This window comes from Sturnira hondurensis, unplaced genomic scaffold, assembly GCF_014824575.4.
Source record: "Sturnira hondurensis isolate 20B ecotype Veracruz unplaced genomic scaffold, ASM1482457v3 Scaffold0004152, whole genome shotgun sequence".
Classification (NCBI taxonomy): domain Eukaryota; kingdom Metazoa; phylum Chordata; class Mammalia; order Chiroptera; family Phyllostomidae; genus Sturnira; species Sturnira hondurensis.
The window spans coordinates 6,223,720-6,250,488 of NW_028076783.1; the positions used below are offsets into that span (position 1 = coordinate 6,223,720).

A 26,769-nucleotide genomic window follows, 5' to 3' on the forward strand; every position below is an offset into this window, starting at 1 on the left:
GGGTCTCACAAATGTGATTGAATGGGGGAAGGAAGAGGACCCCGGCTCGGAGCAAGGGGGCTGGCTGCCATGGTGACTTCACTGGTGAGGAGGGAGAGGTTGAGATCAACTCTGTGGCTCACACTTCAAAGGGCCTCACGAAGGGAGTGTTAGAGCCGACCTCAGTGCACAAAGGGAGGGCCTGGCCTGCCACCCACCCCCACTGCCAGGAGAGCCTCAGATGAGGCGGGAGGGAGAACTCTAGCAATGGTGTTTGCTGAGCACTGGCTGGGGGCTCTTCTCTGCAGTGCGCGCACCGTCTCATTTAATCTTCCTCCTCCTATTAATATTTCCATTTTGCATGTAACAAAACCACCACAAGCCACACAGCTGGGGGAGGCAGAGCTAGGGCGTGAAGCCCGGTAAGCCCAGGCTCCTGCCTCCGCACCGCCTGCTGCGTGAGTGGCCTGCCAGAGGGGGCTGGGAGCTCCTTCTCCGAAGGTCTCCAGGTCAGGGGCTGTTGCCCGGCAGTGCTCCCCGCATCCCTGCTTGGCTGCCTTTCCCTCCCCCAGAGTTTCCCAAGGCCCTGCCCAGAGGGCCCGAGGACCCACCTTCTCATCCCCATTTTCCTCCCAGCACCCAGCACCCAGCACAGCCTAGCACAGCTTGACACAGCCTGGCCCAGAGAAGAGGCTCCTGGGCATTGAGAACAGCGGGGAGGGAGGGAGGAGGTGTCATCTCCAGTGTGCTGTCCTGTCACCAAGGGGATGAAGGGCAGAATCCTTACCCCTTGCATGAGGTCCAGAAAAAGTCTCCACCCCCCTCCCTCACCCCTACCCCAACCTTCACTCTCCACATTAAGTGCTCCAGGTTCTCAGCAGCCCTTGGCCGTCCATCCCTCACCTCCAGACTTTGCTCGTACTTTCAACCTTCCTGGAACCCTGTCCTTTTCTGCCGCAGCTAATCAGCCCTGCAAGACTCAGCGGAGCAGACCATTCACCGGACTCTGGCCTGGCCCACTGGGCTCCAGAGCACACCCCAGCCAGTGAGTCAGCACAGAGCCCTGGGGCCTCGAGGGCCGGCTCTGGGACCAGCCCCAAGGCAGAGCCAGTCCCTGTGGGCGGATCCCCCTCCCTGTGGGAGAGGGAGAAGCCTCCTCTCCCCTCTGTTAGGGACAGCGCCACTTCTCAGACTGGACTTCCCTTGTTCCTTCTCTAACTCAGGGGTCTGTGGGGTGAAGGCGGCTGCACCCATGTGTCTACACGGGGTCATTTGCCTAACAGGTCACCTAGCCGCTCCTCACCTTCCAGTGGTGCTCTGAGCCCCACTGAGAGACTATTCCTGGAGGACGGTTTAAGGAACCCACGGCCCCTGCCATTTTCTGCACAGACTTGGGGTCTGCACGTTGCCAGTGGCCACGGCTCAGCCAAGGGCTGGATGTGCACATCTAACTGGGCACCCCTGTCACCCAGACCCGCCTGCCTTTTGGGATGACGGCTCCGTAAGGGCTGTTAGAGGAGCATCCCTGTGAAAATAGCTATGGGCATGCTCAAGGGGTAAGCTGCAAAAATGCTCAGCGTGGCTTTGTTGATGCTACTAAAAATCCAAGATAATCCACATGCTCAGCAGTTTGGCGAAGTGTGGTGTATTACAAAACTGAATCCCAAGATGAATAATTGGTGACCCCAGCAGATGGTCACAATTTACCTCTAAGAGGAAAGAGGCAGATAGAAAACACTGTGTAAAAGCAGGAACACATGGAGGGGCAGAGGTCAAAGAAGCAGGGGTGAGTGTGAGCCCGGACACCAGACACCGGACGCCAGGGTGCCCAAACACAAAGGCAGATCTGCCACCCTGTGGCGGGGAGGCAGCGGACAAGTCACCAGACCTGAAAGCTTGTCTTAAAGAGGCAGCCCCATGGAACTCATTCCCGCCAGCGGGCTGTTGAAGGTGCAGCTTGTGATGGTGTGCTCCTTAGGGCTGGCGGGGAGGAGACCACCCGTTCTCGGTACTGGGGTGCACCGCGTGCACAGGGGCACACCTAACACACCCCACCAGAGAGACCGAGTGTCCCCAGGGGACCAGAGCAGTTTCTTCACAATAATCTGGTGTCACCACAAAGTGGGAATGACACAATGCATTGTAGTAGAAAAATACATAATGACACATAAAGATGCTGATGATTTATGATGTCCAAAAAGAGATTTGCAAAGAATGTCCTTTCTACAAGAACGACTGGACACGTCGGATGGAGAGGGGACGCCCTGCGGTGCGCACAGCGGCTGCCCCAGCCCAGAGGACACACACGTCTTCATCTCCCTCCCATCTGTCTGCACTTCCTCGAAGTCCCACTGTGCCTATCTTCAACTTTTGTGACAAAATAACATCTTTTCTTCAGAGGAGAGGTTTTGTCCAGCGTTTTGCCCATATTAAGTGTCTTAGTCACAGGGGACTACATCTTCAGCCTCTTTCTTGCCTCCCCTTGACCCCCACGACGGTGCACCCCGCTTTCTCGCCCACCTTTCCTTGGTGCCACCTTTGCTTTCCTTCTGGTCCTTGTGAAAGGCCTGAAACCCTTGCTAGAAGGAGGCCAGGCAGAGGCAGAGGTGTGGGACCAGCCCGCCGTTCCCCGCCGAGTGGTGCCTGGCCACCCCACACGGCCTCCTGGAGTATCGTTCTAATTAGTGGGGACGCAGAGCAGACCCTAGGGCGGAACTATAAACACCAGAGGCAAAGACCCGTAAACAGCTGGGTAACCAACTCCAGCCGTGCAGCTGACTCGCCCCCTCCCCTCCTTGACAGTGGGGGCTGTGTGGGGCTGGGCTAGCCACTGAGGACTGGCCTCTGCCTCCCCTCCTTCCCCACAAGCTAGTGGCAGTTAGAGACTGAGTGGGTCAGTCTTAGCGCTTTTACGTTCAAGCGAGCAGGGAGTATGGGGGCCAAGACTCCTCAAAGTCACCTGAACCCTATTACCTATGCCCCTGAGCCTCAATTCACCTCTCTATAAAATAAGTAAGAAAGAACGAAGAAACTAGATGGGCCTTCTCAGCCCCATCACATTATGCTTAACTCAAATCTGTGCATGGGAACTAAATGCCTATAATATACCCAGCTGCAGAATAATGAAAATATATACTCTGTGATAATAGAAGCATATGCTATAATAAAATCATCTACAATACAACCCATACATCATATTCTATATTACTGTATCACACTTGTTAAATTATATTTTAATCTTTTTAAATGACTATCCATGATATCTGTAATCACACAGTATACAGAGGCAAGCCAGGAAGACTTCCTATAAGAAGAGAGATTTAAGGGCTATGAATTTGACAGACAGAGGAAATGAGCCTCCAAAAATGTCATGGAGGAGGAGAAGGGAGGAGAGGGCCCGAGGGCTGTTCAGGGTCATCCCGGGAAGGAATCTGTGCCCATCTCACTCCACAGAAACACAGCTTGGCACGGCAGAGGGGGGACTTAATGTTGTTAGGTGGCAACTCCCCAGTGACCTATGACTTCAGCACAGTCCCTACTAAAATCCCAGCCATCTTCTTTTACAGAAATTGACAAGCTGATTCTAAAGCTCACATGTACATACAAGGAACCCAAAGCAGCCAAAAACAATTTTGAGAAAACAGAACAAAGCTACAGAAATTAGTCCTGACTTCAATAATTACTGCAAAGTTACAGTATTCAGGACAGCGTGAAAGTAGCTATAGACCAATGGAACAGAACTGAGGGTATAAGTACGTACTTATATTTGTGGTCAGGTGACCTTTGACAAGGATGCCGTGGCGATTCAATGGGAGAAAGAACAGTCTTGTTGAAAAATGCTGCCAGAACAACTGGATACCCACCTCCAAGAGAAGGAAATTAGACTTTGACCCCACAAGGTGTACAAAAATTAACTCAAAATGGATCAAAAACCTAAATAACCTATCTGATAAGGTTCTAGTATCCAAACATAAACAGAGACTCTTACAACTCAACAACCAAGACAAAACAACCCAATTAAAAAATGAGCAAAGAACCTGAATAGACATTTTTCCAAAGGAGACATACCCATGGCCAGCAGACCCATGAAAAGATGCCCATTACCACTAGTTATCAGAAAAATGCAAGTCAGACGCCGAAATGGATACCACTTCACACCCACTAGGACAGATATGATGGAAAGTGACAAGTTCTGAGGGGGCCACGGAGAGCCTGGAACCCCCCTACATTGCTGGGGAGACTAGCAAGTGCCTGGACCTTTGTGGAAATGGCTTGAAGTACCACTACGCACTGCAGCACGAGGGACCTTGACAACATTACGGGAAGGGAAGGGAGTCAGACACAAAGCCTGCATATTGTAGGGTTCCATCGATGTGACTTGTCCACAAAGAGCAACCCACAGAAACAGAAAGTAGCTGAGTGTTTACCGGGGGCTGGGAAGAGGGAGAGTGGGGAGTAACCACTGAGGAATGTGAGCTTTCTTTCTGAGGAGGTGGAGCGCTCTGGGATCCGGCTGGTGGTGGTTGTGCAACGCTGTGAGCAGGCTGGACAGCCCTGAGTCAATTGTGTACTTGGAAGCATTAATTTATGGCATGTGAATGCATCTCAATTTTTAAAAATAAGAGCTGCCTTTAGTCATGCATATGCATTTTTTATTGTGGTAAAACACATATAACGTATGTTACTATGTTAGTGGCATGTATGTTCATATGCCTTTTTAACCATTTTCGAGTGTACGATTCAGTGGCATTAGTTGCGTTCACATTGTTGCACCATTGCTACTATCTACTTCCAACATTTCCCACCACCCCAAGCAGAAACCCTGGACCCACTAAGCAATAACTTCTCATTCTCTTTCCCCTCAGCTCTTGATAACCATTAATCACCTTGTCTCTATGAATTTGCCTGTTCTCGATATTGTAAAATATCATCCAATATTTTCCTCTGTGCCCGGCTTATTTCACTTTGTATAGTATTTTCAAGTTTAACTCCTGCTATACCATTTACCAGAATCCCATCCTTTTTTCCCAACTGAATAATATTCCACCGTGTGCACAGACCATATTTTGTTTGTCCACTCACCCGTTGATGGGCATTTAGGTTGTTCCCAGCTTCGGCTGCTGTGAATAAAGTTTAAATTTCTGAGGAACTGTCTTCCACAGCGGCCACACCGTTTCACAGTTTCACCAGCAACATAGGAGGGCTCCAGTTTCTCTGCATCGCCGCCCAAGCTAATTTTCCTTTTGAAAAATTGTAGCCATCCTGACAGGTATGCAGTGGTTTTGATTTGCGATTCCCCTGGTGGCTAAGGATGTTGGGCATCTTTTCATCTGGGCTGTTTGTATATCTTCTTTGGAGAAATGTCTTTTCAAATTCTTTGCTCATTTTTAAATTGAGTTGTTCTTTATGCATTCTGGATGTTAAACCCTTACCAGACATATGGCTTGCAAACATTTCCTCCCATTCTGGGGATTGTCTTTGTGCTGTCTTTTAAAAGTATATATATATATATATATATATATATATATATATATATATATATATTTTATTGATTGTGCCATTACAGTTGTCCTATTTCCCCCACTTCATTCCCCTCCACCCTGCACACCCCCTCCCCCACCATTCCCCCCTTTAGTTTATGTCCACATGTCACAAGTTCTTTAGATTCTATATTTCCCCTACTATTCTTGCCCTCCCCCATATTTTCTACCTACCGTCTATGCTACTTATTCTCTGTACCCTCTCCCCCCTTCTCCTCCCACTCCTCTGTTGCTAACCCTCCATGTGATCTTCATTTCTATGGCTCCGCTCCTGATCTAGCTGTCCTCTTAGTTTGCTTTTGTTTTAGGTGTGGTTGTTAATAACTGTGAGTTTGCTGTCCTTTCACTGTTCATATTTTTATCTTCTTTTTCTTAGATAAGTCCCTTTAACATTTTATACAATAAGAGCTTGGTGATGATGAACTCCTTGAATTTGATCTTATCTGAGAAGCACTTTATCTGCCCTTCCATTCTAAATGAAAGCTTTGCTGGATAAAGCAATCTTGGATGTAGGTCTTTGGATTTCATGACTTAGAATACTTCTTTCCAGGCCCTTCTTGCCTGTAAGGTCTCTTTTGAGAAATCAGCTGGCAGTCTGATGGGAACTCCTTTGTAGGTGACTGTCCCCTTATCTCTTGCTGCTTCTAGAATTCTCTCCTTCATTTTAATCTTGGCTAATGTAATTATGATGTGCCTTGCTGTGTTCCTTCTTGGGTCCAACTTATTTAGGACTCTCTGAGCTTCCTGGATTTCCTGGAAGTCTATTCCCTTTGCCAGATTGGGGAAGTTCTCCTTTATTATTTGTTCAAATAAGTTTTCCACTTGTTGCTCTTCCTCTTCCCCTTCTGGTACCCCTATGTACCTCTGGTACATTCGGATGTTGGAACATTTAAAGATGTCCTGAAGGTTCCTAAGCCTCTCCTCATTGTTTTGAATTTTTATTTCTTCATCCTTTTCTGTTTGGTCATTTTTTTCTTCCTCTGGTCCACTCCCTTGATTTGAGTCCCAGTTTCCTTTCCATCACTATTGGTTTCCTGTGCATTTCCCTTCATTTCAATTAGTTTAGCCTTCATTTGTTCCTCTAATTTGTGATTAAAATCAACCAATTCTGTGAGCATCCTGATCACCAGTGTTTTGAACTGTGCATCTGATAGGTTGGCTATCTCTTGGTCGCTTAGAATTATTGGCGGCTCTGGGGCTTTGAGCTGTTCTCGAGCCATATGTTTTGGTCTGTTCGCACCTGTTATGTATGAGGGGCGGAGACTTAGGTGTTCACCAGGGTGGGGCGACCCAGTCGCTGGGTTGTGATGCTGTATGTGGGGGGAGAGGGTCAAAGAGGAGCAATGGCGGTCCCCTGTGCTGCTTCCTGTACTGGGGCCTGTGTGGTCTGTCTCACTGCTCGCTCCTTCACCTGGTTTATCAATTTATTGGTCTGGCTGAACAGTTTGTTGTTGGACTTCTGTATAGTTCAATTTTCTGTGTTTTGGTTGCGTTTTTGTTACTAAAACTTTGTTGTCTTTAAACTTGGTTGTGTGAGGAGGCACAGTGTTTCTACCTATGCCTCCATCTTGGCCGGAAGTTCTCTTGCGCTGTCTTGACAGTGTCTTTTCATGCACAAAAGTTGTTAATTTTAATGAAGAATAATTCATCTATTTCTCCTTTGTTGCCTGTACTTTGGTGTCATATTTAAGAAGCCATCATCAAACCCAAGGTCATAGAGATGTGCATTTATGTTTTCTTCTAATAGTATTATAGTTTAGCTCTTCAATTTAGGTCTTTGATCAACTTTGAGTTAATTTTGGTACATGGTGTGAGGTAAGGGTCCGACTTCAAAGTTCTGCATGTAATTTGTCTACAATGGCAACCATAATACCTACCTCAGAGGGTTGTTGTAAGGATTAAGAGATATTATCTACTCGACTCAGAGTGAGAAGTACTTTTTATTATTCATATATTTTAATTTACTGATGTTGTTTATCGCATTATTACCCCACCATCATTAACCACCAGCCCAGTCTTGTGGGCTGGTTTACACTGATCTTAGCCTTGAGATGCTGGTGTGATGTTGCCCCCTGGTGGACACATTGTGAACTATACCACATAAATTGGACCCACTAGAATAAGTCAAAATTCAGCTCCATTTCTTTCCTCTTACCTGTAAATATTTCAGTGTGTACTACTTAAGAACAGTGATATACTCTTACATAACAGTACAATAATCAAAATCAGGAAACTCAACACTGATACAATACTATTACCCAACACATAGTCTATATTCACATTTTGCCAGTTGTCCCTATGGTCACACATGCCATTTGATTGACTTAATTGCCAGGTCCCTTTAGCAGACTTTAATCTTGAACCATGTCTCAGCTTTCCTTTATCTTTCAGGACCTTGACATTTTTGGAGCTCAGGCCAGTTATTTTGCAAAATGTGCCCCTTGGCAGTTCTGCCATTTTCCCTTGACTCATGTTACCAGTCTTAGTCAGGAATGTCACAGGCTGCGTGTATCCTTCTCATTCGATGCTGGTCTGTTCCAACACTGGTGATGTTAATGAACTCTGAGGCCCCCATCCGAGGGCCAGAGGGCAGCAGAGACTTGCTTGTAGTCACACAGCATCAGGATCCTCAGCTCAGGGCCTTGACAAGTGCTCAAGAAACTTCAGCAGGGCAAGATCGTCCCCCACTGCCCTTGGGCCTGGCCCTGGATGAAGGTCAGCAGTGTTACGGCCTTCAAGGCCCCCATCTCGCGCCAGTCCAGCTGCCTTCAGTGCCTCCTTTCTGCCTCACCCAGTTCTAGTTACTCTTATTAGAACTTTTTAATTCCACAGATGAATACATTATCTTAATTTTTTAAAAAATGGTTTGGCCAAAGCTCAAGTCCCCTTGGAAGACCCCTCTTCCCTGTCCCCTTCCCTGTCCCCTTCCCCAGCCAGTTCGGTATGAGAGATATATTATATATTACATATAATATATCTGTACTCCCAGAAAAATGACACACAGTATGTAGTGTTCGCTTTCCACAAACGGTCACATTGTATAGGTAGGTCCATCTTGCAGAAACGTCCCTGGCAAGACTAATATTTTCAGCTGCATTGTCAGGTCCCAGCATGAGGTCCATGTGGCTCCGCTAGAAGCTATGTAGCTCATTCCCCGTGGACGGACATTGAGGTTGTTTCCGGTGCTTTGCTAGTATGAAACACCCCACCCTGAGATGCTCCTAGGGTCCCAGACTCCCAGAGCAGCACCCCCACTGAAGGGGACGAGGAGGGGCTAGTGTGTTTTTGCTCACCCAACCTGGTAGATTTGCAGGACTCTTGGGACCTCTGAGAGCAGCCAGGTTGGCTTTTCGCAGTATGTTTCAAGGAATCCTCGGGTTCCAGATAGGATGGGGGACAGGGAGGGGGAAGTGGCGCTGGTGAGAGGCCAGACTCTCACCCCCACTCCAACCAGAGCACCCAGACTTCACCTGGTTTCCAATTACATTTCTCTTTTAAAGAATCTGTGCTGTTTTTAAAAGTCAAAAACTTCTGATGGAGCCCAACCCCGTAGCTGGCCCAGGTGCTCCTTCTGTCTCATGCCTTCTGGACCTGTCCCCACGGGTGCAGCCTACAGCCAAGTTCTCGTGGCGGTGCTGCATGCCCCGTGCCGGGATCCCAGATGGCACACTGAGAAGTCATCTCTCCGAGTGCAGCTCTTGTGCCATTGGGGTGGGCGTTTCGGTGTATTCCAGATGGGTCCCAGCATGCCCCTTAGCAGCGGCCCACATTTCTGTCACCTTCTTGAGCTCACACTAGGTGGGACTGTGTTGAAATGCACATTGCTGGGTCCCTTTCCCATAGGTTCTGATTGAGTGCATTTGGGGGACCTGGGAATGTGCATTTTCAAAGCTCTGTAGGGAGGGTTGAGGGAGCAGGTCTCGCACCAGCACTGCAGACAGCTGCCCAGGGCCCTCCCCAGCGAATTCCAACCAGGCTGGGAGGGCTGGAAAAGCATTTGTTTCATCCAAAGTTTTTGTTCCTTGGACAGAGGGACTCTGAATTAATTAGAGCCTGTATGGAACTGTCGATCTGAGCCACAGTTCCCTCAAGTGGGTGCCTCAGCATGCCCCGGAGGTTGTTAAAATGCAGGTGTTTGGGCCTGTCCCCCATCTGCTGGGCAGCAATCTCTGAAGGTGTGGCCTGGGAATCTGGTGTTTTAAGCAAATTCTCCAGGGGCAGCCACTAAGTCCAGTTCCCTCCACACCCCTAAAAGGTAAGGGAAACTGAGGATCAAAAGGTAAAAGGTACTTGTTCCCAGTCACACTACACATTTGTGGCAGAACAGGGTCTAGGCGCTGAGCCTCAATGCCCAGCTCTATATTCAGTCTGGCACTTAAAGACCCAGGCTCTTCGTCACCAGAGATGCTTTACCTGGCAGGCAACCGTGGGGTGGGCCTCTGCTACCTGGAGAAGCTGCCATTTACAACCCCTTGGAAACGACCTGGGATTTGACCAAGTCACAGTTTTTGTGTGTGTGTGTGTGGGGGGGTAGCCAGAGTGGCCATGCGTGTGAACATCTGTACCTCCACCCTCCTCTACAGGCCTTGAGAATATGTCAGACAGACAGACAGACATGACCAATGCATACAAACGGAACCCCACTTTATTAGCAGTTAGTTCGAAATTGTACATTAATGAGGAAGGTTCCCACTTTTAACACAACCCAAAACGGCTGGTTCAAGAGCCCTGATTGGGTGAGCTGGGTTGCGCCCCCTTTCCACGCCTCTCCCCACCCCCACAAGGGAAGGAAACCTCAGCCTGCTCCCCGAGCATGCCCCCCACCCTCTCTAGTTAGCCCTCTCCTCTCCCCAGGAAATGACATGAATTTCATGCACAAATTACAAAACAAGCCCTCTTGCTGATAATAAAAGCTAGCACAGTCAGAGAAAACCTCTCCTCCCTCACCCTCCTCAAGGGCCACAGAGGGGAGGGAGGGGGGATGAACTCACTAGGATAAAACACTGCCAGAGCCCCTCAAGCCCTTGACGTGGACCCCTCATAAAAGAGATGCCCACCACCCGAAGGAGCTGAAAACCTTTCTGTCCGTCGGAGGGCAAACCCCGGGGGCAGCCAGCCCCAGGATGGCAAACCCAGAGCTCAGCACTCCCTCGAGGGCGGCGTGTGGACAGGGGTGAGGACGTGCCTGAGACCTCCGTCCTCACTCCAACGAGAGCAGTATAACTGCTTCCTTTCTGCCTTTTGAAACCCCCGCTGTGGCCCCCCCTGCTCGTCCTATTAACGGGGAAACTGAGGCCCTGGGAGGAAACCTGTCATGCCAAGACCGAGCGTCCCTGGGTGGGATGAAATTTCCCAGCTCCTGCCTCCGGCCCAGTGCTTTCCTCCTCTTGCCACAATCTGTTGGAGGCGATTCCCTAGCTGGACCCGTCCCTGGCACATCCTGGGGGTGACTCTGCTCCAGTGTGCACAGACCATGGCCTCCTGGGAGTGAGGACTCCGAGACCACAGCAGAGAGAGAGAGAGATGGAGAGATTAGAAACAAAGAGCTAGAGAGATAGACAGATGCTGTCTGGGGCCCTGTGTCCATCACCAAGGTCAAAGGGGGCAGCTCAGGCCCTTCTGAGCCAGAGATCTCGTTTCCAAGAGGCTTTACGCTGCTTGGTCTGGCCTCTGTGCACAGGGCCCCCTGCTCCTTGAGGGCCCCCAGGCCTTCCTCCAGAGCCCTGCTGAGAGGCTGCCTGCCTCATCCCCCACTGAGCTCCTGGAGCTCCCGCTGGCCCCTCTGTGCTCACCTGGCACGTGGTACAGGTGACAGTAGAGGGGTACCTTATGCTGGAGGGAAGCTGTCCAGTCCGCACAAAGGCAAAGCTCCACAGGGCCTGAGTCGTTCCTGACAGCCCAGGGGCCGGGGCTGGGGAGCTCGACCTCCAACACCGGAAGGAAGAGAGAGGACAAAGGCCGAACGCGGGCTCCTCAGGGACCGCAGGCCCGCTGGTCTCAGAAATGACGTCAGTTAAAAATCAAAGTGAGCAGGAGGACTTTTCAACATTCAGCGAGCCTTAAAAACACCAAAATGCAATGTGTGGCCCCTGACTGGACCCAAGTTCCAAAACCAGGTGCAAGTCATTTGCGGGGAAGAGAAATAGGGGTTGGAGAGCAGATGTGAGCATGTCCCTGTCCACTGTGCGACACGGGGCCATGACTCAGGAGACTGTCCTGACTGAACAGGTGCAGGCTGCGGCATTTTGGGGTGAAGTCTCACGAGTTTTACTTTCAGACCAGTTCAGAAAAAACTCTATGCAGCCAGAGAAAACAAATGTACCAAAATGTTCATTTTAAATCTAGATGGTGGGTTAACAAGCCTATGGGGTCAGCCAACACTGGGACCACCGCTGTCTCTGGGGCAGCCCAGCAGTTGTCTGCTCCTGGGGACAGACCCTGCCCCCTCACCTGGGCCCCTGAGGCACTGGCCTCTCCTGCTTTGGGGCCCAGAAAAGGCCCATCACAAGATGCCCGCCCTACAGCTGGCTCTGGAACACCGAGCGACCTAAGCGGTGTTAGCCGGACTCCCCTACAGACTCCCTGTGGGGCAAGGGTGTGTGGTGGGGTCAGCAGGATGGATGATGAGGTCATCTACATGATTTAGTGCTCTCGCTCTCTCTCAATCTCCCTCCTTGGCCAAACGCTTCCAGTGAACTAGAGAACATTCAACAAGCTGATGCCACTGGTTCTCTCTTCTCGTGAGGGGACCTGTGTGCTCAGTAGCTGAGAGCCCCTGAGGGACTTATCTGTCCCCTCTGCAGTACCTGCAGGTCCTGGCAGTGGGTCCTTGAGGAAGATTCATTAGTGGGAAGGGAAGAGAAGAGCAGTGACCAGACTTAGAGGTGGCGGTCAAGTCCCCCACCTCCCAGAAGGGCCTGGACAAAACCCCCCACCGTCTCCTCTGCTCCCGTGGGGTCTCACACCTGCCTGCTACTTCCTAGGGCCAGAGGCCCTGAGAAGTGGAGCTGCTGGCCCATGAGGCCTTCAGAGCTCCGAGGGGTGGGGGCGGGCGTCCAGGCCCAGAGGGTAGACTGCGGAATGTGGGTGCTGGAAGGTCCTCTCAGGTCACGGAGCCTGGCCACTCGCTGACCGTTGGGAAGCGAGGCCCAGAACTGGCACTGCGGAAGCCAGCATGGGGATCTGGGTCCTCAGCGTGGCCGGTCTTCGTGAGTGTGCAAGATGGCCGCCCTGTCCTGGGACATGTGCTCTTCCTCCCTCTGCAGGGCGGACAAGGCTCAGGGCTCCCAGGCTCAAAGGCCCCGCAGGAAGCACAGTGAGACCCTGCAGCCATCCACAGCTGGACCCACTGAGTAGCCACCCCTCTCTGGCCCTGTGGAGACCTTGGGAAAGGGCATCGATTCAGAGCTAGGAGAGACCCGGGCCCTGCAGTCTGGGAAGAGCCTTTCGAGGTGGAGGGAGCAAGACAGGGATGCAGATACGGATCTGAGAAAACTCAAAGGCACCCTGGCTGGGAAGAAGTGGTTTGTCCCTATGTCCTGGAGTGACCATGGGTGTGACTGAGGGAGGGACAGGAACCTGGCACAGAGTAGGGTCCCAAGGAGAGGCTCAGAGGCAGTGTGGCATTGGAAGAGGCGCACTGGACTCAGAACTGGGAGCTACAAACTCCGTTCTCAGCCTCGCTCCCAACGGCTCTGTGACGTCGGCCAAGGAAGCCGCCTCCCGTTGTTTCCACAGCCGAAGGACCCTTCCCACCCCAAGGTGCTACAGTCTTCTGAACGAGGCAAGGCTTTCCAGAAAGGACTTCCTGGGTGTCAGTTCGAAGCTGAACTGGCAGTGTGTGGGGGGGTACCCCAGTTTAGTCACTTCACATTGTTAAAAGGAGGGTAGGAGCAGACCCCAACCAGAAAACAGCCCGGAGACCCGCTGTCTGCAGGGGGCCTCCCTGTGGGCCCCCAGCCCCCAGGGCAGCTCCCCACCTAGCACCATGTGAGGGGAGGGGAACGGGCCAGCCTCCGGCCCCATCGCCCACGCCAGCCCGGCTGTTTCCTTTGGCTAAAGCTCCCCCAGGTCTCTGCACTTTGTGAAGCCAGATTTCCTAGACAGAGCGGGTCTTCCCCATGTGTCTCACCGCCTCTGTGCACCTTCGCAGCCCTGGGCAGCCGGGACACTCGGGAGGGGACACAGGCAGCTTTCCCAGGGCACCCTGTGCTGTTTCCTCGAGGCCCAGACACAGGAAGACATGGCGGCCCCCTCCCTTCCGTCTCATTTTCGTGCATGGGGCTGGGGCTTGCCACCATTTTGTGTGACTGAATTAAAAACAAACCCAACCAAAAAAATATAATATATATATACAAATTATATATATATATATATATAACACAGTGCGACCCCAGCACCCAAAGTATAAACTCTGGCACCAAGAAATAAAACAAAATATTAAAATACTTTAGCTTCTTAGTATTGGGGAGGTCAAGGGGGCCCCTGGGAGCCCTCAGCCAACTGCCCGCCAGGGCAGAGCCTCTCCGCAGCTCTGCAAGGGCTGGCTGGGGGCCAAGGCTGGGGGTGTAGGGCGGCGTGTACACTGGAACACGGACCCTGGCAGACTCCTGAGCCACCTCCATCTTCTACCACAGGAAACACCACACGTGTCATATCCCAGGGTGAGTGGTGGAGGCCCGGTCTTTGGGTCCCGGTGGTGTGGCAGTGCCCCAGGTCCCAGAGGAGGCCTCGAGGATTGGGTGGACACTGCAGGAATCAGCGACTCTCTCCCCAGAAAGGGAAGGTGAGAGCTGAAGGTACGAACCAGGATGTATGTGGAAGTTCAGCATCCTCTCAAGGGACCCCACTGTTGTCCAGTCTAGCTAGTGACTGACTTGGGTACCCACCTGGCCCCTCGGAAGGTCCAGTCTCTCTCCCTGGTTTGGCAAAAGGCCCAGCAGGGCTCTTCTCCCTTACTGTCCACAGGGCGGGGAAAACGTGGCAGCTAACACTGAGGGGACACCCTGCTGGGGCAGGAAGTGATGGGACGAAGGGGAGGCCATGGTCGGTAGAACACAGTGAGGGACAGAAAGGAGAGCCTTGAGGACCCCTTCCCACCAGGGAGTGGCCTCCCCACGAAGGCTGTGGACAGGACGGACCTCCGGCAGCTCGGGAGGTCCTGGAGGCCGTGGACCCAGCACTGGACGCTGAGGCGCCTATGGACCCATCTGGGCTCTTCTGCGGGCCCTGGCGGGGCCCCGGTAGAGTATTGCTCGTACGTGCTTGGCCGGCCCAGGCCCAGCTCCCCGTTCTGCAGGTCAGTCTGGCTCAATGCGCGGCGGGACGTCCCTGCCATCACAAACGTTCAGTCTGTCTGTGGTGGCTGCGGCTACCTGGTGTTCTGGAGGTCCTCCCGCAGCCAGGTGGGCAGCGTCTGGCCCATCTTGTACAGCAGCTTGGAGAGCTCGATGTTGTGGTCCCGGTAATAGTCCTTCAGGAAGGCACGGGACTGCAACGGGAAGGAAAGCTCAGACCGGCGGACGCTCTCTCAAGAGCAACCCCTCCTCTTGAAGGCCGCCTCACTGTCAGCCCATCCCATTCACCTAGTTCTCATTCACAGTCTTCTCCAAAAGGGCAACCTCCAAAAGAAAGGCCCTCCCTCATAGGATTACCAAAATATAGCACACAAGCTCAAAATTCTTGTGATAGAAGAGAGAATTAATCAAAACCAGGGACAAAAGGGAAAAGGCAAACATAGCAAAAGTCACGGTGCAGGACCTTTCCCCTCTGCCCTTGACCTGCCTTCTCGCCTACAACAAAGCCTCATCCTGCCCTGCCAGGGGTCCAGATGCGGCCAGCCAGGCCCACCTCCAGAGACCGCCCCCAGCCTCTGAGAAGGTTTCTTTACCCCTCCTGGTCCCGGATTCCCCAAGCCCGGACCTCTCTGACTTCCTGCCTTGGATTCCACTCCCTGGTGTGTGGACTGAGTTCCCTCCTAGGAGGGAACTGCTAGACTCAGAGTTCCTTGAAGGCAAAGACATGTCCGATTCATCCTCAAAGCCCCATAGCATTCAGCCCTCGGGAGAAGGGAATAAATGCTCATCTGACTAACTCAGTTCTGACCCACCACATCCCAACCCGCATTTCCTCCTCTTTAAGAATACCATCCACCCTGGCTGGTGTAGCTCAGTGGATTGAGCGTGGGCCTGCGAACCACACGATCGCGGTTCAATTCCCAGTCAGGGCACATGCCTGGGTTGCACATGCCTGGGTTCAGTTCCCAGCAGGGGACTCACAAGAAGCAACCATACATTGATATTTCTCTCCTTCTCTCCTTCCTTTCCCCTCTAACGATAAATAAATAAAAAATCTTAAAAAAATAAAAAAAAAAAAAGAATACCATCCAAAAAGAGCTAAGGCCATTAACGTGCTGGGTGTAGGGCAAAGGGGAGGGAAGGCTCCCTCCAGCACAGGGAGGCTGCCTATTTACCCCACTGCTTGCAGGCAGTGTGTCCACCACTTACATCCAAGTCCATCTCCGGGTATTTCCGGCCCTTGCTTTTGCCCAGACACTTGGTTTTTCCTCCTTCAAGCAGCTGGCACCAAAATCCCTTCTTTGGATCGAACCTGTGGAGGTGGAGAAAGCCTGTGGAGGGGAGCTGGTCCGGCCCACCTCCTTCTTGCTTTAAGGCAATGTTCACAGGTTCTCCAGGAATGGCGGCACCTGGGAGAGAGCCCACAGGACACACACCCCTGTGCATACTCGGAACCTGCAGACTGTGTGGGGCCAATACCTCTGTAGGCCCATGCCCTGTCCCCGACTCCACTAAGCTCACCTGCTCTCCCCCAGTGATGGGCCTGCTTAACCGCAATGGCAGATACTGCATTTCTTCATGAAAGAGTTGGTCCCCCCTGAGCTGGAGAATGCTCAGGAGAGGTTTCTGGGGATCGTGAAGGTGGGGTGTGCTCACACTGTGGACTGCGGCAGGAACCAGGACCACCAGCCAAGAAAGGGGGCGCTCAGAGCACGTGAGCCGCCATTCAGGAAGGTTCACTTTTGGAGTAAATTTCAGAAATGATCACGCGAAACTGCCTTTGGGATGTGAAGCCATGCTGGTCCTTCAGGGGCCTTGGGAAGAAGAGATCTGAGGCTGTCCCAGGGAGGGGAGGCACAGTGGCGTCAGAATCCAGCCCCAGATCAGGAACCAGTAGGAGACTCTGGGTGAATGAGGACAGCAGGGAAACAGAATTCACGTTTGGCAGAAGGAAGCAGGGATGTCTGAAAGGGCCACAGGTGGGCACAGACAATGGTGCTGCTGCTGCTGCTGCTGCTGCTGCATTTACTCGGCACCACTCTGCCCAGGCACCAAGCCGAGAGCTCCACGTGCATGCTTTCCTTTGACACAGAGACCCCCGGGAGGTGCGAATTATACCTTAAGCCCCAACTAACAGGCGAGGAAAACGACACTAGGAGGAGTGAAGACATTTTTTCCAAGGTTACCCAGTTAAAGAAGTCACAGGTGGATCTGGGGTCCTAACCCAGGCACCCCTCGCTGCTTCTCCTCCCTTTCTCACCATGCAGGACTGACTTCCCTCCCCCACCTCAACTGCCAAGACAAGGAGAAGTGAACACTCTTGCTGTGAGACTTTCCTAGGAAGGTAGCCAGGGAGGGTGGCTCTCTTCCTCCTTCTCTTGAGCCCCTCTCCCAGCCAAGTGTATTACTCGCCTGTGACACAGCCCTGGGAGACAGCCTTGGCCCAGCCCTGGGCCACTGCAGTACGAGCCGGCACGTACACACAGTGGGGCACTGTCAGTGGGCTGGCACCGGGTTTGAATGACGGGGACTGTGAGCCGTTGACAGTATCTGTAGTTTCCTTTTCCCAAAATTACACTGAAGTCATAATCTAATAGAAAGCCTGTGGGAACTGGGGCTCCTCATCACTGGTCTAACTGACTGAAAAACTCTGAGACTGGACTGAAACGAACGCCCAGGAGTGCGATTGACCAGAATAATACAGATTCTTCACCTCCCTCTTTCTTGAGTCAATACCTTTACAAACACAACTCAAGTCGCATTAATACTAGCTTTTCTGCTGAATGCCATCAAACACAAGCATACTTCCTCACACTTGCTGACGCTAACTGACTGGTGTCTCCCGCAATCTTTCAAGCCTTTGGCTTTTGGCCCAGGTGCCTTGCTCGGGAAACCCCCTGTTTTAAGGCCAAAGCCACACTCACGCCAAGGTTTTGTGGTAGTCGATGGTGTTGGTCACCCCAAGGAACTTCTGCACTGTGTCCATCACCTTGGCAGGTTCTGTTCGCAGCAATTTGCCATCCAAGACCAGAATCTGGAAGAAGAGAAAAAGGAGAAGGGCAATGTGAACCTGTTCTCACTCCAGAGGCAAACAGGCCCCCAGTTCCCTGGGTCGGCAGACACGGTCACAAACTGGGGTCCCCGCATTCTGGAGAATCTGTTTCCTCCTCCACCTCTGAACAGCAGGTAACGGGGAGTCAGCATCCCCTCACTGACGGCATCCTTTCCTAGTGTGAGCCACCACCAAACCCTACCCACCCCTCCTACCTCTGCGACAGCCCTCTCTGGCCTCTCCCCAAGCTTCTGGCCTACACATCACTCTCCTGCCTAAGTCCCCACCATGCAATCTGGGTCCCCGTAGGGCTACAGGCCCTGTTGTGAAGGGACAATAAGGACTTAGGTAATTCTCACACGTCAACCTTGCAATCAACCAGACTGAAGCTCTGGAAGGCCCCAGAGGTCCGACTCGCCAGTGCTGCTATTCCGGCCGTGAGCAGCGAGAGAGCGTCGGCAGCTCCCTGCCGGCTGAGACCGCCCTCCCAGGGGTGAGGGACAGGCAGCTACCTGGCTGGCGTGAAAGGTGCTGAGCCAGCGCTCAATGTGGGTGGCGTACCAGCCGGGGACCAGGCAGCGGTTCTGGAGGGCGCGCAGCTTCGAGGACGTGTCGGGCCCAGCCGTGATCACCTCATGGAAGGTGTACTTCAGGGCCACCGGGTCATCGTGGGCTCGCTGGTGCTGCAGGCAAGGGGGAGGGTCAGCACGTCACGGGGAAGGCACAAAGCGGGAAGCTGCAGTGGCAGAGCACGATGAGGCAGCGAGAAGACCCTGGGCAGAAACCAGGAGCCAGGGTTCAAGTCCTGCCTCTGTTTCCCATACGTCGCCTGACCTCAGGGAAGTCACTGGCCCCTCTGAGCCCCAGTTTCCCAATCTTTGGAAGGCCCAAGTTGGACTAGAACAGAGTTTCCAAATGTTGGTGATTTGCACACCATCTCTGTAATTTCTGCCGCATCCACTAAACACTCTGTAAAAAGTACGGGTTAATGCCAAGGTACTTTTGTTTCTAGGGACTCACCTTTCTTATTCACATAATTTCAAACTAAAGCCCACAACCCACTCCATAAATGGGAAGTCAAAACAGCTGTCCATGCAGAAAGTTCATGAATACAACAGAAAGAATGCAATGTCCTCAAATGCCAGCCAGACAGAAATGTCTGCTGTAGGCCATGATCTGGAAGTTTGTACTCTTTGTTGAAGACACAGCCTTACGTTGTTAGAAAGGACTTAAGTGCCACTTGCACCAAATTAAGAATTTCTCCTTTAGAGAAATCAGAAAGTGTGGTCTTGGCCAAGCCCCCCAATGTGATAATATTTAAGATGGGACCTTTGGGAGGTGAGGAGGCGTAGACAGGTCACGAGGGTGGGGCCCTGGGGAAGAAGCGCCAGGGGTCTGCTCTCTCTCCCTGCCGTTGGAGGCCACCGGGAAAAGGCGGCTGTCTAAAAGCCAGGAAGAGCCCTATCACCAGGAACTGTATTGGTGGTACCTTGATCTTGGACTTCTAGCCTCCAGAACGGTGAGAAACAAATTTCTGTTGTTTCAGCCAGGCAGTCTATGACGTTTTGTTATGACTGCCCATGCAGACTATGACAGAAGGATTGGGACAGAATTGGAATGGGAGAAATGTCGGGTTTGAACCACCTGAAATAATGCCATGGGCCGAGGGCAGCTGCAGAATTCCCACAGCCCACAGATCAGGGGCCTGCCACCCAGGAGGACCCCTCACCTGTCCCCACCCTCCCACTGAGGACCACGTCCAGCTCAGAGGAAAGGGAGGTCTGTGGGGCCAGAGAGCAAAGAGGTCTGCAGCAGGCCCCTGACAGTGGTGTGGGTCCAGCGAGACCCCAGAGCAGAGGTGGCCACCTACAGCACCCAGGTGAGCGGGGTGACAGAGAGCTGCCCAAAGTGGCCTGATGGACCACTGCCTTTCTGGACCAGATGGGAGGCCAGGCACCCCTAACACCCTAGTACATGGCAGACAGAGAAGGGCACCCCCCAAAGGGCCCAAGCCTAAGATGTCCTTTCAGCCCAGTAGAATGGCTCAGCAGAAATTAAATCAGGTCATTGAAATTAAAGGAAGTTCTAGCTCTTGCATAGTCAAGTAAGGACTAGGAGTCACACTGTCTGGCATGGGCGCAGTCCTGGTAACTTCCTTACCTGGTCAGGCATTTGCACCTCCACCAAGAATGGCAGATCCTATATGTCATCCTTCCCTGAATTCCTGCCCCCATCCACACCGCAACCCAGTGTCCAGGAAGAGGTCGCAGTTAGTATCCGCCCAGATCACTGTTCACCAAATCAAAGTAGCCTTTACCTCTTACTGGTGTCATATTGAGAGGCAGGCGCCCAGACCAAGCCAGGATAGTGGACAGGTAACTGCTGGCTGGGATTCCAAGGACTTCTGCCTGCCTCCCCCACCAGGCTAGAAGCACTGAGGTGGGCCTCTATCCTTACCCACCAGCACACCCTGGGAGCCTAGCTAGGGCACACAGCAGGTGATTAGTAAACAGCTGCTGAATGAATAAGTAGCTGAGTGGCAGACAGAGCCCCACGCCCCCACCCAGGGCCCTGCCCCAGCCTGGCTCACCTGGTACCAGGAATAGGCCCTGTCCGCCGGGTTGATGAGGATGGTCAGAACCTTGGCTTTGGGCAACAGGGCAGCTGCCCGCCGGGGCGCCACTTCCGAATCAAAGTAGTTGGCGCTTTTCTCAAAGTAGAAATCAGAGGTGGTGTTGGATGGGATGGGGAAGAACTCCATGTACCTGCAGGAAGCCCAGGGAGGGGGCTCACAGTCAAGACCCATGAGGAAGGGGCTTGAGGGATAGAGCACGGGGGGCAAGGGGCGTTGGGGTCTGAACTTATGAAAGCAAGCAGGGTGCATTGCTCCCAGGCAAGAACTCACTTCCGGCAGGGGTCCTGGAGGAATGGCCACTTGCCAGTCTCCCTCTACAGAAATCCTTGTGGTGAGGGGAGCTGAAGACTTAGGGTGTGCTATCTGTTGTGGCAGGGGGAGGGGTTGAGTCTCCATCCAAAACATGCACTCCCAGAGTAAAACTGACAGGGCCCTAACGCTCACTGCCACTAGGGGGCGAGCTGGGACTGGGATCTGCAGCTTCCCAGATGAACCTGCCACATCTCACTGAGTGACCGTCCACACCAGTACTTTGGGACCATCTCTAGGTTAAGGATCCCTCAGAAAACTAAATGAACACTCTGGACCCTCCCAGGAGCACCTATTCACGCAAAGGAGAGGTACATTCTCAGGGGTTCTTGGGAACTGAAGCTCATGAGGCCCACCCTAGTTCATGTGCAGGATCTCTCCTCTGTCCTGTCCCGACAGGGATTCTCCAGGGCAGTCCCAGGGGCCCCTTCATCAGAGTCATCGGGAGGCTTGTGAGGTTCCTGCATCTACCCTACACATCTCTACAAAATCAAAATCTTGGGAATGCAGCTGAGGACTTGCTCTCTCTCTCTCATTTCTGAATTTTCTTCATAAAATGCATCTTCCTGTCCACAATCCATTGTGGATCCCATCTTCCTGTCCTCGATCCATTTTAACACCTGAATCGAGAAAGCTCTGAAAACTGAAGCTTCCCCTCTATGTTTGTAGCAAAGCCACTTGGCAGCAAAACCTGACTTATTCATCTCCCTTACTATAAATATTCACACCCTTTGCCACAGACACATTGATGTGTTTGCTAATGGGTGCTGCCTAGACCGGGCAGCAGGTGCGGCTAAAGGTGCGGTGTTGCAGCACATCGCCTCCCTGCAATCTGAAACATGCTGACTTCCAGCAACACGTCTGGCCACAACAGGCTCTAGATAAGAGATTGCAGACGTATTAGAGATACAGACAGAGACAAGTAGGTAGGTAAATAGAGATATGAAACATGAGAAAGAGAAATACATACAGAAAAAAAAACACAATTCAACACTGGAAGAATGGCCATACTCTCCCCACCCTGGTGAACAAACCACTGATATAAAGATGACAAACAAAAGTTTCTCACAGATAAGGTGAGAAAAGATAACCAGAGAGAACGATGCAAACTGAAAAATCGGAACATGGAACCATCCGCACGTGGTCCCTATACCCTGAGGCAACCTCTGGTGACAGGTTCTAAGGAAGCTGCCATGTCGACCACCCCCAGGGTCTCCCTGAGAGCTAGCAGGCCACCTCTGAAGGACACATGAGAACAGTGGGAATGGCCATCTCTCGGGTCAGAACACTTGGATTTTAGCCCCTGCTCTGTCCCCAGCTCTCAGGACCTTGGACCTCAGGATGTTTCTGTGCAAGCAAGGGAGGGGCTGGACTCTGACTTCCACGGCCTCTGACATGAGTGGTAACGCAGCAGGGCAAAGGGCTTTCTCATCGAGGGTGCCATCCCCGACAAGGCTCCCACACCACGACTCCAGGGTCACTGCACTTTGTCCCTGTTTACAGGAACTTTACTTTGTATGAGCAAGCACCAGCTGCTTCCTGCTGTGGCCACCTCCTTCCAGCAGACCTCCTCCCGGGCAGGCTTTGAGAAGGCTGTCCTGTCCCGCTGTGGACTGAAAGGCCCACTCACCAGTCGATGCCTTTGTGATAGTTGTGGCCGTTAAAAAACTGGATCTCCTCAAAGGTTTCTGAGCTGGGGTAGTTGCTGCTGAGGTCTGGGTGCATGCTCAGGAACAGGTAGAGGGCTGTGGTGCCTGCGGGGATGGAAGGCGGCTGAGACCGGGCCTGGCTCCCAACACAAGGATGGAGTCTGAAATCCTGGGTTCTGATTCTAGTTCTCCATTATTCACTGCAAGATCCTGAGAAAGCCCCTTCCCTTCTCTGGGGCTTAGCTTCCATCTATACAATGAAAGAGTCATACCAAATCTGCAGGGCAAATACATGGCATGCATGTGAGTATCTCAACTCCTGTACCCATTGCAGACATCACTAATCCACCACAGCATTCTTCATCACTAAATGAGAAGTTGGCCTCAAAATCCCTTTCATCACTATACTCCAGCAGCCACACCCAACTCACTACCACCTCCTCATAATCCCAGAACCAGATGCTCTATGCTGGGCCCTTCCAGCTCTGGACCCCTGCTCTCTCTAGCACTCAGGAGGAACTCAGGGAAAAAGGAGCTCCAGACCCTCCAGTCTGCAGATGTGAAATTCCTGAAGGGCTAAGAAATATGGCTCAGAAGATGCCTCCTTTTCTGGATGCCCTCACTCACACCCACCCTCTACCCTCTTCTCCTTCAGAGTTCATTCCTTCCTTGTGTGTGAGCCTATAGTTCACATGCTAGAATGAGACACCCCAGCAGGGCAGGAGACTAGACTTCGGTGATTGAAAGTGTACATTTTGGGGCCACAGAGGCCAGAGTTCAAGATCTGGATCTGCCATTTCCTGAGTGTGTTAGAGGAAGTCACTTAAGTTCTCTGAGCCTCAAGTGTTTTACCGTCAAATGAGGGGACCCACTTGTGCCTTACGGAGTGTGGATGGCAACTACTTAGCTATCATACCATCACTTCTCTCCCTTGCACTTTCAGCAGACATGACTAATGGATCGCCTGACTAGCTAATCGCAGTCCTCTTTGCCTGGAACCAGTTTTGACCTGGCACTGTTTGAACTCACTGAGCAGGTCATCTGGGCTGCTCTGCCTTGACTCAGAGACTCCCAGGGCCCAGGGAGAGCTCCCTGAGGCTGTGGTTCCAGACAGATTGAAGAATTCCATGCCCACCCTCCACCCTGTTCGCACCTCCACAGTGACAGGCGATTCATGTTCACCCTAAGTTTACTCCTACTTCCTGGGAAAGAGGGTACAGGTTATTGGGGAATGGGACTAGGACGGGCTGGTCCCTGGAATTCTGGGGCTGGTACAGTGGGTGGTGGGGGAGGCCGGCCAAGAACGAAGAGACCTGCCTGTTTTCTGGGGGCCGATGATGAGGAGTTTTGGGAAGCGGTCGCACGTCTTCTCCTTGGACCAGATGTCTTTGTGGCGTTTGTCCTCGCAGGGGTCCTAAAACAACAGTGGGTGGGCTGTTAGGGCCCAGAAATCCAGTGGAGGGACTCCCACTGCACACGGGTTTACTGCTCACACAGCCCTGACTGCCAGGTGTTACTACCTGTGCCCCTGTCACATCCCCTCCGTGGGACACTGGGCTGCTGGCAGGGCAGGCAGGGACCATGTGGGGTCAGTCCTAGCAAAGTGCACAGCGCAGCATCTGGCACACCGCAGGGATTCAAAGTACTTGCTGAATTTAACTGCCTGAGATGTGTCTCCACCCAGGACACAACCATTTACTATAAAGTTTAGTAAATCTTTTGAAACATTTAGTAAACATGCGAGGCTTGGAGACGACCGTTCTCTATCGCAACTGCTCGACTCCACTGCCATGGCCTGAAAACAGCTGCAGGCAGTACAGGCAGGAATGGGTGTGGCTGGGCCCAAGAAAACGCTGTTCACAAAAATAGACCATGGGCCAAAGTTTGTGGACCCCTGGTCTGAACTCTGAGCATGGCATTAATTCTAGCTTCTGTTTGCAGTTTTTGACAGTTCCCAGGGACAGACCTTCCCCAAAACTGTCCCCACCGCCCTCCCCTCAGTCTTTCCCATGGCTCAGGGCCTGCTGGAGAGAGGAAAAAAGAAAAAAACAAGTCTAACCAGCTGGGCAGTTGCTTTCTATACTTCATCTACATCATATTTACTTACTGCTGTTTTCTCAGAGGCTGTGTAGGAGTATGCATGCCTGTGGGGTGGCTTATATACACATGTGCACAAGGACGAGCATGCCTGTGCTGATGAGCAAATAAGCACCTGAGAATGCACTTGTGAGACAGTCAGAGGTTGTGAGTGGGGCCCCGGAGCCCATGGACAGTGGGCAGTCCATCCCTGCGACTAGGCCTCCGGTTCCCTGCCCCCACCCACCTGCCAGAGCGGGTCCTTCTCCTCTGAGAAGATCTGGAAGTACTTCTGGGCCAGCTGCACAGGGGGCAGCGTCTGCAGCCGGAGGTTGGTCCAGGAGTGCAGGAAGCGCACCAGGTGCTTAAAGGTGTACAGGCCCAGCCGGTCATTCCCGTAGTTGGACAGGTGCGTCATAAAGATGCTAATCTGCTCCAGGGGAGGGAGGCCAGAGGCAGAAGCTGGTCAGCCTCTATGCCGCATTTGCTCTACTTCTGACCTTTTGATTTTGCTTCACTTGAAGGGCCACTTGATGACCAGGTGTATTAGGCCACCAACAAACTCGCTGCGTGACCTTGGGCTGCTGCACAGTCCAGTGAATGCAGGTCTGACTGACCACCGACTATTTCAGCCCTGGAATGGGAAGCTGGCCTACTGCACAGTTACCTGGGTATACCGTTTAACTTTTTTTGGTGGTGGTGAGGAGGTAGGGTGGGTGCATGGATGATAAGGAATATTTAGTTATCCTGAAAAACTAAATAACACTACCACTTATATGTACTTAGCATCTTAATATCTGCATTAAAACAGGAATGATTATTTCCATTTTATAGATGAGGAAAGAGAGGCCCAAAAGGCTCGGGTAAATAGTTTAAACTATACTCATTATATATAGCTTATATATAGTTTAATATATTAATAATTTACTATATATATTAATATATACTTATACATTTATATACACACACCAAGACTGGAAAGAGAATATGGTCTAAAATGTTAACACTATTATATGTGTTGAAGTGCAAGATTATAAAAGGGGGAAAAGGATAGCTCAGATACTCTGTCCAGGGTCATGCTGCAGGTCAGGGATACAGCCAAGGCAGGAGAGTGGGTTTCCCAAGTCTCGGCCCTCGTGCTGCTCCCTAGGCCTGTGGTGGCCGGCCTTGGGGCGGACAGGCCATCTGCAGTCCCTCCCCACCCGGCGGGGGGCACAGCACTCACAGGATTGAGGAGCACGGTGAGGAAGAGCTCGCCCCCATTGATGATCTTGTCCAGCTCGCTGGAGCCGCCAGGGTACTCATTGTAGAAGATGGTGTGCGTGAAGAGGCCGCAGGTCTGCCGTGGGAGGACCTGGGGACGGGCCGAGGGGAGCTCTGGCACCTCCCGGCATGGATGGGGGTGGGAGGACCCTTCCTCAGAGCAGCCAGGGTGTCTCCTTCTATGTGACAGCGAAGCCCCCACCCTTGAGGATCTTCTCCCACCAAGACCCACAGCCTACGACACGAGCTGACTCCTAGAATGCCAGGTCTACTAGGGTAGGGGCTTCTGTTGGGCTTGCGCATGCCTGTATCCCCCATGGGTGGAAAAGGGTCAGGCATGCTATCAAAGCTCATGAAAATTGTTTAGGTAAGCAAACAAATGAGAGACAGAGGCCTGTTCCAAGGCCTCACCAGAAGTCCCTTTAAACAATGTTCATCCCATCACAATGGCTAAGAAGGAGCTTGTGGAAGGGGCAGACTAGCTGCCGTATTTGCTGAGATGGAGACCTCCAATGCCAGAGGGGTGGCAGAAACTGACCTGCAGCCCCTCACCAGCTCACCAAAGCCATGCCTCCCGGACAGTGTGTGCATACCTGCCCCCGCAGCCAGGGGCTCACGTACCATGATGCCATTGTGGATGAAGCCACGGCGGTAGCGGGCCGGCTTCAGGTGCGGGTACTCCTCTGTGCTGGTCACTCGGATGCTCCACACCTGCTTCCAGGCCTCGTACAGCTGCACGTGCACAGGGTATACGCCCGAGTGGTGGGGTGCCACTGCATACCCCATGTCTGTGGGAATGCCGTGCTCCTGGGGAGAGGAGGGCGGGGGGCAGGGTGAGCATAGGGTTCCAGCCCCTCTGGGCCTTATTTCCCCTTTGCAAATGGGAGTGGGAAATCAGAGGCTAGAACAGCAGGGAGTCCAAGGCCTCGTGGAACAGATGGCAAACTGAGGCTTGGGAGGGAAGGAGCTG

General features: G+C 52.4%; 1 protein-coding gene across 4 annotated transcripts in view; it reads right to left on the reverse strand.

The window, feature by feature from the left end:
* Positions 1-10,146: 10,146 nt before the first annotated feature.
* Positions 10,147-26,769, reverse strand: part of NDST1 (N-deacetylase and N-sulfotransferase 1) — a 57,118-nt gene continuing 40,495 nt past the window's right edge. For all 4 annotated transcript variants that reach the window (XM_037044896.1, XM_037044898.1, XM_037044897.1 and 1 more), the window contains exons 6-15: positions 26,421-26,606; positions 25,762-25,890; positions 24,784-24,966; positions 23,778-23,874; positions 22,442-22,565; positions 20,458-20,632; positions 18,380-18,550; positions 17,740-17,849; positions 16,025-16,127; positions 10,147-15,009 (exon numbers count right to left, since the gene is read on the reverse strand). In XM_037044896.1, the coding sequence (XP_036900791.1) occupies positions 14,890-15,009; positions 16,025-16,127; positions 17,740-17,849; positions 18,380-18,550; positions 20,458-20,632; positions 22,442-22,565; positions 23,778-23,874; positions 24,784-24,966; positions 25,762-25,890; positions 26,421-26,606 (1,398 nt within the window). In that variant the 3' untranslated portion in view covers positions 10,147-14,889. The remainder of the gene's footprint in view (positions 15,010-16,024; positions 16,128-17,739; positions 17,850-18,379; positions 18,551-20,457; positions 20,633-22,441; positions 22,566-23,777; positions 23,875-24,783; positions 24,967-25,761; positions 25,891-26,420; positions 26,607-26,769) is intronic.